This window comes from Dendropsophus ebraccatus, chromosome 2 (genome assembly GCF_027789765.1).
Source record: "Dendropsophus ebraccatus isolate aDenEbr1 chromosome 2, aDenEbr1.pat, whole genome shotgun sequence".
In the NCBI taxonomy this organism is placed as follows: domain Eukaryota; kingdom Metazoa; phylum Chordata; class Amphibia; order Anura; family Hylidae; genus Dendropsophus; species Dendropsophus ebraccatus.
In genome coordinates, this window is record NC_091455.1 from 117,775,964 (window position 1) to 117,788,674 (window position 12,711).

The following is a 12,711-nucleotide window of genomic DNA, read 5'->3' on the forward strand; positions in this document are numbered from 1 at the left end:
ACCAGCCAAATAACTCCTATTGGAATGTGTTGCTGGGTTGTAGCCTGTGATCCTCATCCCAGAGGCAAAAGCAGGAGCAGAAGAAATGGACCATTCTGCCGATGCATACCCAAGAAAAGATGAATCCAAAACATGTTTCTGTGCTTCTACCTGCAATAAAGCTAGAAAACTGTGATCATAGCATTATAGTGCCTTTCAGAGCTGCTTCTGGACAGTACAACCCCAAGACTTAAAGGGTGCTGTTCTGTTTTTTATTAAACCTAATATTTAACCTAATAGTAATACAAAGCTTTAAACTTCAAAACTAAAGTTATTTTACTTTATCTCCCTTCCTTTACTGACCAGACCTGCATTGGTGGATAAAATATGCAAGTCAAGTGTGTGTTTTTTGTTTGTTAATTTAGGTTAAAACTAGAGATGAGCGAACAGGGTTCGGGTTCGAGTCCATCTGAACCCGAATGTTCGGTATTTGATTAGCGGTGGCTGCTGAACTTGGATAAAGCTCTAAGGTTGTCTGGAAAACATGGATACAGCCAATGACTATATCCATGTTTTTCACATAGCCTTAGGGCTTTATCCAAGTTCAGCAGCAACCGCTAATCAAATGCCGAACGTTCGGGTTTGGATGGACTCAAACCCGAACCTGGTTCGCTCATCTCTAGTTAAAACCCTTTTAGCATATGTCTTCATCATGCTGCACAGAAAATGCTGATTTAAAAATTACTAAAATAATAAATGTGTGTTAATCAATATTAGTTTACAGTTGAAGTAAGACAATAAAAATGGTTATAGAATCTCCTATAAAAATATAAATCCGTGGGGATCAGAATGGGTGGTAGAAAATATGGACGGTACTATACACCAAACACACATAATAAAGATAAAAAGCTAAGATTGGCTTCCACTAAGCAATGGTGGCGTAAATATTTGGCACAGTCATTTATGCACATGGTCGTCACTTGTTGCTTGTGCTTTTTTTGTTACTTGAGTAATCACCAGAATCATACCTTTATCTGACCAGCACCATTTAATGGATTCTGGGGTTTTATTGCAAGCAAATACCATCAGGTCTAATTTCAATAAATATGCATGGACAGCACAGTCACTTCCCGGGAAGTATTTCAACTCAATGAATATTTTTTATGTAGAATTATGTTACTTGACTGCAATCATTTTTGCAAGGGTGAATTATTCTTACATCTTTACAACTCGATGCATAAGGAAACAAGTGAACAAAATATAAATGAAGACTGCGACTACATTTATCCCAGCTCAGCTCACTTGTAAGCTTGTGTCTGAACAGCCATGCCTCCAGTGCATTTCTTCCAATCTCAAAAGTAATACCTGAAGGAGTCACTTGCGACTACTATTTGCATTTATAAGGTCTTGATGATTAGATTTAATGCTAATTATTATTTTACAATATCCAGAGATTACTACATAGCACAACGCAAAATAGTTTTTTTTTTCTTTGTTTTAGCAGTTATATTTTGGAAATGTATACCTCCCATATGTCTTGTTTATATTTCATTAGATCTGGAACAACTGTGCTGAGAATTGAAGTTGCTCATTTGCTAGCACTGATTACAGATTTAAATGAACTTCTGTAATCAGCAAATTAAAGTACTTGTAGCTAATAGCAGTCTGTAAATCCACAATGATACGTAAGGCATATCCATAATGGCACATGGGAACACTTAGAAAAATATACTGTATGTTGCCATTACATAGTGTAAGTGTTGACCTATTTTGCACAGAACTCTGCGTGATTGACTGCCGCCTCTAGCTCCTAAAGGTTTGTACATTACATATAATGTCTGGAATAGTTAGAATGCCAGCATGTTAGGTTTATGTGAAGAAGCGTGGGTGTAAGTAGGAAAGGCATATATAACAGCAGCGACAGTGACTATCACTTATTTGTCATTTCTTATTATTTGGCAGGGGACAAGCGTGCATATCTTTCTCTACCAAGACCAGGGGTAAGCTATTTGGAGTTTGACTTGATGTCCAATGTTTTATTAGTGTCTCCAGCTTTTAGTAAAGAGTAATGCGACTTGTTAAAACTTGTTCATGTTATAGGAGACACACGTATACAGGGGCTAAATACGGCTTCTGTAACTTCTAAATCAGTCATAACAATCCCTATTATGATAGACAGTGTTCCCTATCAATATAGCTTGCAGTTACACACCATCTGCAGAGCACTATTAATGTGATAGGAGCTTCCTGATGTAAAAAGGTTTTGACATGTGTAAAGACTGTGTAGTAGAGCAATATAAATGAACACCATAAAAATAAATACTTGTTTGGTACCTCTGCAGTCTGTCATTCAAAGAGGAAATAAAATGGAAGATTTGCATTTTTTTTTTACATTTATCTGTCAGATAAATCTGCCTGTCTAAACACCCCATTACTGATTAGCTTTTATTTTTCCTTTGGGAAATGAAATATTAAAAGCAAAAAAATGCAAATCTTCCATTTTTTCCATTTCTTTTGAGTCACAAGACTGCAAAGATACCAAATAAGTATAGGAACTGCCTGATTTTAAAAAGTTTTGACAAGGAAAAATAAAAGCTAATCGGTATTGGTGTGTTTACACAGAGATTTATCTGACAGATTATATTAAAGCCAAAGCCAGGAATGAATTGGAGAAATCTCAGTCTTTTCTTTATGACCTGTCCTCTGTTTATAGTCTGTTCCTGGCTTTGGGCCCATGCACACTGAGCAATACACTAGGAATTGAAGAGAGAAGATTTCTGCTTGAAATTCCTCTTCTATTCTGCTCTGGCAGAATAGGAGCTTAATTTGAGTGGAATTCGAACTGAATTCAAGCTAAATGCAAGCAGAATTCAAGCCCCATTAACTTCTATAGGATTCCTCCCAAAGACTCTAGCGGATCTGCAGCAGAAAATTCTGCAGTGTGAATAAAAGAGCGGACATTCCATTGAACACAATGGGACGTTGCACTTTTCATATTTTACGGGAGGAATTTCAAGCAGAAATTAAAAACAAATTTCTTGCCTATTGCTCAGTGTGCAAGGGCCCTTTGGCTTAAAAAAATCTGTTAGATATCTGTCAGATAAATCTGCCTGTGTGAACACACCCTAAGATATATGAATCATCTATGGTACAAAACTTAAAATTATCCTCTATCCACAGGATAGTCATGGAGGAAGGGGGTGTTATTGTACTGTGTAAAAGTGAAACTAGTGTAAACTTCCCAGAGAAACCAATCACTGCTCAGCTTTCTGCCGTTGTAAAGTAAAAACTGAGCTGTGATTGGTTGCTGTGGACAGTTTCCACCATTTTCTGTTTTTTCAATTTGATAAATCTGGGCCTCAGTGTATATGTATTGTATACTATACTCATATTCAGGCAGACTACTGCTTTTAGAGCAGATTGGTGGTTGGTAACCTAGACAATTCGCTGTCTGCCAGATGAGGGAAAAAAACTGACATATAGGAGAAGGAGGCAAGGCCTACAAATTTAACTAGATTTAACTAGATTACATGTATTACCCCTTTTATAGCTGTGTGAAGGAAAGCCACAGGTTCAGAGCTCTTTAACAGAAGAATATAGCTCTGACCCATAGAACGGTAGACTATGATACTAATCTGTACAGTGATATGACATAATAATACAACCTAATAAGAATCATGACTTATCTAAAATGGATTTCTTTCAGATGCTTTTTTTCCTCTGAGTAATGTTATCTGTAATGGGCAATGCTTCATTCTGAATATTGGTTTCAAGCACTAGCAAGCGTTTAATCACTTGAATGTGGAAAGAACGTGTTTGCTTTAGGCAGATGAATATTCCTGTATCCGCTTCTGGAAGCAGATTTGCTTGTCTGCTGATGTTGAAAAATGTGTGTATTGCAACAACAAGCTCTGTTGATTTCTGGTGTTAGCCAGGCCATCTGGAAACACGTGCATTTGTCACTTCAGATTACAGCGTATTAGTCCTTGCCAAGAGGAAGTCTGATAACTAGATGCAACAGAAATTAGACACTACTCATGGCTATCAAATTCTTTGCCCATTTGTTACTTGTTTGGGCACTAACTTGGAGTGAATGCCGCCAAGGTATAGGAGTTTATAGTAGCTAGTGCAGTCATTTTCAGTCCCTTGCACTGAAAAATAAATTTGGTATGTTTTTTTTTCTTTTGTAATTATGACCGAAGAGATCTCGGTAGCATCCTGCTTCTATATATTTTTGATGTTTTCTTAGCAGGGCAGAGGTACCTAGATCAGTTTTTCAAAGTAGTTTCAGATATTACTCTTTACTAATCATTACATGGTGAATGCTTTATTCTACATACGTGGGCACACATACATGGACATGGTTATTTCTTCTGCTTCTCTTTTTAACTAGTATATCTTAGCCTATTTAAACTTTAATTGATTATTTTTATAACCAGTGTATGTCTATATACATATATTTTTGACATTGGGGGAAACGGGAGACTGTATAGCTAATGCTAGCAATTTGTAACTGCTGGGATCGGGGCTTGATCAAGGCTGACACAGCCACTAGTGGCAGGGGGGGGGGGGGGGGAGGAATGTCGCCCCTCACTGCTGCTATTCAGTGCAAACTTTACATTTTCTTTTATAATTTTTATGTTACAAAGTAAGAAAAAAACGTATAAAGGAAGGATATATCGTTTAATTTAATAGTTTACCTTTTTCCCCTGTGAATTCCACTCCTAGTTTTATGTTACAGATATTGAGGCAAAATACTGAATAAAATACTGCTGTGTGAAAAAAAGGGCCTCAGAGTGGATTTATGCATGCAGTTTTTAATGTACTTTTTGCTACTATACTCAGTATTATACTGAGATTGTCACCCTCAGCTCCTTTCCACAGTGAAGCTCCCAGTCTAATTTTATAGTAAGCCATTTAACATGTCGATTCTTTGGGCGGAGGTTGGAATCTGCCTGACCATAGAATTGAGTCTATGGGATGGGCATAGAGTAAAGCGGGAGTGCACCGGAATCCGCAGGATTTTATGCTCGCAGATTCCGTAATTTAAATGCGCCAATAAAGTGTATGGGTTCCTTTTAAGGTTGCCCTGCTGTTGTTGCCAATATACTTTACTTCAATTATAGCATTAGGCAGGAATCACACATGCAGTTTTTGGGACCCTACTTCTCAAGATGCAGGTCAATAGTACAAGTGAATGTAAAACAATGTAATATATCTTATCAGCAAAATTGCAGCTGTTTCCTCTCATAAGGATACACACACACACACACCCAACCACCCAACGGCAAACACTTTTTTAGGCTAGGAAACCATGTTGCAGAAATGCTGGAGAAAATCTGCAGCATTTAGCTGATTTTTTGCAGCATTTCGGCCACATCCTATCCTAATCCTAGCTGTAGGCTGCTCTTACACAGTGCCATTTAGTTGCACTTTTTACTGCACCTTTGAAACCAAAACTTACATCTGAATAAAAAAAAAAGGTAGAAGAGGTAGCATCTGTTCTTTATGTTCTCTAGTTTATTATTATTCATGCCTGGTTTGGGCTCTAAAGGTGCTGCAAAAACTGCAACTAAACTGCCCTGTGTAGGAGCAGCCTTAAAGGGACTTTTAGGGTGCGTTTACACAGAAAGATTTATCTGACAGATTTTGGAAGCCAAAGCCAGGAATGGATTTGAAAAGAGGATAGATCCCAGTCTTTCCTTTATGACCTGTTCTCTGTTTCTAGTCTGTTCCTGGTTTTGGCTATAAAGATCTGTCAGATAAATCTGTCTGTGTAACTACACTTGCTGAATTTTGGCGTTTGAGTGAATATTTATCTGTGGGCAGCTTAAAAAAAAAGTTGCTGTAGCTAATGGTGGCATGTGTACAGCATAGAATGAGTGAGATTTGTAATTTGATGGATCATTCACGCTTTCTGGTGTTTTGTGCGTTGTCTGAGGAGGTCAGGTTGTGTTGATGCCTTAAACTGATTAATGCTGTATAATAAAGTGAGATGGTCTGCGGACCGCACAAACTCCTATGACAGGCAAAGTACATCACTGCAGCGCCAGTCAAGCACATCACTATCATTAATTCATTGTGCTCCCAGGAAATACTGCCCTATTTATCAATCACACAACGCTAGTTTTGTGGAGAAAATCACTGTCAGATATTCTCAGAACATAAAATCCATGGCTTGTACTGCATGCTACAAAGGATATATGGAGCTCAACCTGAGAGAACATTCTGCTTTCAGCACAGTCCTGCCCACTGAAACACACATTGCAATACAAGCAATATACAATAGACCATTAACTTTTCTGTAAAAGTCTGATCTTATGGCCGGAGTTCACTATCATTTATACTCTGTGTTCCTGAAATACATAACTCTGACTTAGTCTGGGTTTATACTACGTTTTTGCAATCCGTTTTTGTAAAAATGCCCAGTCTCTATAAATGAAATGGTTGGAGATGGATTAGGCTGGGTTCACGCTAGGTTTTTTCAATCCGTTTTTTCATCTGTCTCTACAAAAAACTGATAAAAAGGATGCATTTGTGTGCATCCGTTTTGATCCATTTTTCTATTGACTTCCATTATAAAAAAATAAATGGATCAAAACACATCCTCCTTTTTTTTTTTTTTTAGTGTACACAAAAATAAGGTTGCATTTTGACACCTTTTTTTAAATAATGGAAGTCAATTGGAAAACTGATGCCTTTGTGTGCGGATTTCTGTCCGGATTTCAAAAACGTTGTGTGAACCCAGCCTTTCTCTGTTTTTAGGTGCATTAAAAAACTTAAAACACCTTAAGTTATAGATTAAATTATTAGCAACCAACTTATTCCTGTTGTAAAATTGCATGTGGTTTCAGAAGCCATCACACAATAAGTCTTTGTATAGAATTGCATCCTAAATTCTAGTATATCCTCTGAAATATATTCCATGACTCTAATAGCTGGACTGCCTGTTAATGTAAGCCTAACTTTATAACTTTGACTGATTTTGATCAATGAAGCAATTTCTATGGTTTAACGCATATGTTAATGTATGATTTGCTTGTTAGAAACATAGTGGGAACCTGAAGACCCTCAAACCTGTGAAGCTTGATGGAGAGGTAGGTCTGCATGCATGGGAACATTAAGTATTACTATGAATATAGAAGAAGTTGGCTCGCCTTTTCTTCCCAAACTCACTGTTTTACATGTTGAAGGTGGGAGACCAAACTAAATGCTATACAGAAGGTTTTCTTCTCAGTTAGCACATAGAAACAAACACAGGGTGACAGGAAAACATAAAGGGAACGAGTTGCCCAGTGCCATATGTTGCACTAAGACTGTGGGTACTGTTAAACTTGGGCCCTAGAATTTGAGAGAAAAAAACTGGCATGTTGTTAGACTGATTTTAAAACAAGGCAAGCCAAAAAGACAAGAGATGTGTGGCACACTCAACAAGGAAATTTGTCTTACTGGTATATGGGTTAAAGGTGTCACTTTGTGCCAAATTCTGGTGTACCTTTTAAGGCTTGAAGATAAGCCAAGTTTAAAAATGGTCTATAGGTAGTCTAAAGAAGCGCCAGGATTTCAAATAGCCTGAACCGCTGTTAAGTTAGCCGCACTCTTAGACTGTCTAGTCTAAGGTACTCAGGATTTTTTTTTTTTTTCTCTGAAAAATAATACTGTAGTGAGGAAATCTGAGGTTACTTCATGCTCCTCGCGATTAGAAGTGCATTAATCCGGTGACAGGTACTCTGTAAGTAAGTAGCATTACTGTTTGTAACTTTAGTGTCTCTCTCCAGCAGAAAAGTCATAAAATAGTAAAGGAGTAAACTGCACATTTATGTTTCTGAAGTGAAGTTAGGCTTACAAGTGTATTTTGGCTATAAAAACCCTGCAATCCCACCATCTCCACATTTATTGGAGGATGGTGTGATGTCCTGGCATACAGAACAGAATGTGTAGCACTTCTATTTCTATATAAAACATGATGCAGTAATACACCACTATATCCTGACATCCATGCACTGTAGAATGTACTCTATTGCGTACAACCAGGGGAAGCATTTTAGGACACATTAGGTGTTCATTTCCTGTAGAAATGGAAAATTTCTATGTGCAGGTTGCATGACATCATTTCCAGTTATACAGCCAGCTTTTCATCTGAGGCTTGAGATATAAATGAGGTTTGGTCCACCTAACTACAATACTAAGCCACTAAATATATTTTTTGCAGGAGCAGGCAAAAATTTCTAAACTAGGATTAGAGCTGCGTCTACTTACCTCAGATGTGGATTCTGAAGCAGAGAAATGGGAAGATCAAGAGAATGAGTTGGTTAGGCATGGGCAGACCATGTCCAGTATGGCTTACACTATGTATCTGTTTACAAGGTAAGCATTCACTTTAACCTTTGTCTGTGAATAGCATTCAAAATCCACATGAATATGATGTGTTATAATTAGAATAAAGAATCCCAATTTCTCTATAAGCACCAGATATACTGTAACCAGAAATGTGTATTATCTGCATATACTTTCTTTCCTCTGTTGGTTTTGGAAATATAGTTTTCAATGTCTAAAAATTTAGTGTCTGTAAGCAGGTAAAGAGAGAATGCAGACTCCCGGGGTATGCGAAAGATGCAACTTACCAATCATATGTATAAGAAGGAGGCATATATTCAGGCCCGTATCTGCCATGAGGCGAGGTGAAGTGTTTGCCTCAGGCGGCAGATAACACAGCCCTTGAGGGGGGCGGCATCAGCCTCCTGTGTCCTTATCATTACAACTAGTTACGGCTCAGTGCCCAGCCGTGTTTCCTGTCAGTTGCCTCATGAGAAGCGCTGAGGAGGCGCTGGAAGCCTCGTATTCACAGGTATTCACATCACATTAGACATAGATATAGTGCCTCCTGTTAACCCTTTCAATAATGCAGAGTTATTATACTCTGCATCACTTACACACTGTAGAAAAGAAAAAGTTACCAGCAGCGGGGACGCTATATTACGTCTTCTCTGCACTGCCGAACTCCCAGCTGACCTCAGCATAGTGCAAGAGCAGGAGAAGAGGCATAAAAGTCATGTTCTGCTCTGCTGTTAACTCTTTCTGTATAGCAGAATGTAAGGGATGCACAGTAATACTCTACATTCTGCAGTACTGAAAGAGTTAACAGAGCAGCCCGTTTTATGGCTCTTCTCTGGTTCCAGAGGTCAGCAGTTGTAGATTGTAGTTTGTTTTGAAGCTCCCAGGGGGGCCCATAGTGGCTCAAACAGTTAAAAACTCTGGTCACCGCACACTGTTATCTATAGTGCTGTCCCATACACACTGCGATGCTGCACTGTGCCTGTCCTGGATCTTCTCTCCGTGACTATTGCTCTGAGGGGGGGGGGGGGGGGGGGGGGGGGGGGGGGCGCTTTGTCAGTTTTCGCCTCAGGCGGCAAAAAAGCTAGAATCGGGGCTGCATATATTAATGAAAACCACTGCTTCATGCACAAATAAGTGATGACAGGAGTCATTTAAAGAAGCAGGCTTCATTATTGCCTGTCTAGGAATCAGGTGTTATACTTACTCACCTGGGGTGATCCTTGTATGTCATATTTGTGACCAATCTGAGGCTGCTGCGGTCTTGCTGAATAATCATGTGACCCCACCTTAAACTCAACCAATAAAAGGCAGACAAAAAAAAACTGTGCTTCTTTTAAAATGACATCATGTTTTTTATAATGGATATTGTGACTATTGTTAATATAATACCAAGGTACATACTGTGTGGATAAGAAAGATCTGCACAAGACATGGAAACTGTCAGCCTGAGGATAGTTTACATTGCCAGTGGCTGGCTGCTATTGTAAACTTTGATGCTTCATTCTTACTGACCTCACAGATGGGGCCGGTGATTGGCCACCGCTATTCAATGCCAGAACAATGTTTTGTTGCTGCAGTGGTGTAAACAATTGCTTGCGGGGGACCAATAACACTTATGGCCCTATTCCACCAACAGATTTGACAACAGATTATCTGCCAAAGATTTGAAGCCAAACCCAGGAGTGGATTTGAAAAGAGGAGAAATCCAGTCTTTCCTTTATGACCTGTTCTCTGATTATAGTCTGTTCCTGGGTTTGGCTTCAAATCTTTGGCAGATAATCTGTCGTCAGATCTGTTGGTGGAATAGGGCCTTTAGGCTGGATGCACACATAAGTATATTGGTCAGGAGTGAATGTAAAATACAGAACAAGTTGCAAATATTCGCATTCCCATTTTTATTCTGTTATGGTAACAGAACAAGTGTCATATTTTTTGTTTTAAAGAATAAATATTAGTTAATCCACTAACATATCCAGCTGTTGCATATAATGCACCAGATAAACAATGTTGATACTTAATTCATTGCACACAATATTTGTTTATTTTTTCATTGTTTTACACCATGGGATCTCTAATTTGAATAATAGACAAGGTCACAGTCCAGGAAGTAACAGATTTCATGTGTACCTTTTGTACTGAAACGTCTGTGCATTGTGTAAATTTGTAGCAAAGATGAATGTGGAGTAAACTTTTGCAGTTCTCCGTATGAGCAGTTGGTGGTACTAGTAGGCTGTATAATGACTGTGTAGACTTGGGTGCCTTTTTTCGGTGTAAGCATAGTTGTTGGATTAATTCACTGAAAGTCAGGAAGTTGAAATGTCTCCTGTCTATTGATCTATCATTTTACATATACAGTGCATAATAGTTGTCAAGGCTTTGAACATGTTACAAAAGTACAATAACTATAATCCCAGTTATAAAATCATCTTCCACTATATGTTGTTTGAACATGGTAAGTTTTTTGGCTGGACACAGTGTTTATAGCTTGTTCTTACTCTGCAGGGGTGAAGGGTTACTAAAAACCACCCAGGACTTATTTCATCAAGCAGAGGTAAGCCTGATGCTCTTTGCAGTATAGCAGGTAGTAAATACTTCATATTTTTCTTATTCTTCATGAACTAACAAGTCTGGGACATATTTTTTAACCTCTGTATTGTGCCTTCTTTGATACCTTGTTCCTGCGTTGGTACTTATATATCCTAAAAGGTTTTATGACAAATAGGCCTGCTTTTTTCCCCAAGGACCTGCATCACTTTTGTCCCCACGCTTTGTCTGGTGTTACAGCACAGTCAGTTTATTTTACAAACTCAGATGTGGCTCTGTAATGGAGAAAATGCACACCCGTTTCACAAATTGCATAAACCCCTTAAGGGGGATACTTTATTGTCTCCTACTGAAGGTTCCACCTTTGGAACCCGCACTTATTTTAAGATTGAGAGCTCCCCTCGCCACCCTCTCCAGCTCATTTGCAGCCACTCGAGGTGATCGGGAATCCGACAACAGCAAAAACCTGCAAGTTATGCAATTTACGTAACACCTATTGGCATTAATGGGCACAAATGACGTTGCCCACAAGCTACACTTTACATAACTCTGGACCTATGCTGTTTGTGCAACTCTTGTTACAGTGAATGGGTGTTAGGCAAACAGTGTAATTTGCCAGCTTTGGATGTTTTGACCTTGAACAGGCCAGAGGGGGCCAGGGAGCTTTGATATGAAGATAGGTGTGGCTGCCAGAGGTGGGGCCGGCATCTAGGGGACACTTATGTCCAAGTGTACAAGTACAATGTACAAGTGTTGCAGATGCGTATAGCCCCCCCCCCCCCCCTAATTGACCTTTTAACATTATTTTCATCTTAGCGTCAGCCATTAAGAAGGAATAGAGATGGCTTGGGAAACTCCATACAGTGTGACTCCCAGCTGCTATCTGCAACTGGGGGGCTGCCCTTAATAGCCAATTTTTCAAATAAACAGTGAAAAAAAATAAACTTGTTTGGTATTGCCACATACAAAAATGTCTGATCTATTAAAATATTGTTATCAAAACAGCAAGGTGAATGATGTAAACACAAAAAAAACAAATGTTAGAATTGCAGTTTTTATTAATCCTATCATATCCAAATGAAGAAAATAAAAAAAAGAAATGATCAATAGGTCCAATATATGCACACATAGTATCGCTAAAGACTACAGATTTTGGTGCAAATGGTCTACAGCTCTGTAGACAGAAAATGTTATAGGGGGTCTGAATATGGCAATCTCTTAAGGAATCATGGGGTACGTGTACATCATAGCATCCATAAGGGTACAAAGAGACCCTTCTCTGTACCATGCCATTCTCCACTGCTATCAGCTGCCAGGGGCTGCAAAGGCACCCTTAAAGGGGTGTGGTGTCATGTTGCATAAAAGTTAAAATGAACCAATCACCTAAAAAATTGATATGAGGCCTCTATAGCATCTGCCCCTTCCCCATACACCCCAAAATCAAACTTTGATCCTGTCCCCGCTGTATGTTAATTCAAGTAAGGTAGTCATGTGGGTTTTTGTTCAGGCAAAGTAGTCACGGCCTTGGGGGGGCTGGGTTTGGCTGTAATCACGCCTCTATGGGCATCATTCACAGCCCCCTGACACTGCATCATCATCCGGGGGGGCGGGGCAGAGCACATCGGCACCCTATTCCCCCTATACTGTGTATGTGTGACCTGGCCTCTCACACAGGCAGCTGCTGCTTTACACAGCATCCCTGAATGAATCATTTTAACCCAGCAGTGCTGTTATTCCTGTGCTGGTGGCTGCAGACAGGTTAAAATCATTCATTCAGGGACGCTCTTATCCCCCCTCCTCTCTCCACATATTCTCTGTGTAACTCCATCGCCCTGTGACTGCAGCGCCCCA

The 12,711-nt window shown here is 39.2% G+C and overlaps 1 protein-coding gene across 2 annotated transcripts in view; it reads left to right on the plus strand.

Annotated features, from left to right (window-relative positions):
* Positions 1–12,711, plus strand: part of CTNNAL1 (catenin alpha like 1) — a 155,551-nt gene that overhangs the window by 134,980 nt on the left and 7,860 nt on the right. For both annotated transcript variants that reach the window (XM_069958155.1, XM_069958156.1), the window contains exons 12-15: positions 1,942–1,979; positions 7,026–7,076; positions 8,192–8,346; positions 10,819–10,867. In XM_069958155.1, coding sequence (XP_069814256.1) covers positions 1,942–1,979; positions 7,026–7,076; positions 8,192–8,346; positions 10,819–10,867 — 293 coding nt within the window. The remainder of the gene's footprint in view (positions 1–1,941; positions 1,980–7,025; positions 7,077–8,191; positions 8,347–10,818; positions 10,868–12,711) is intronic.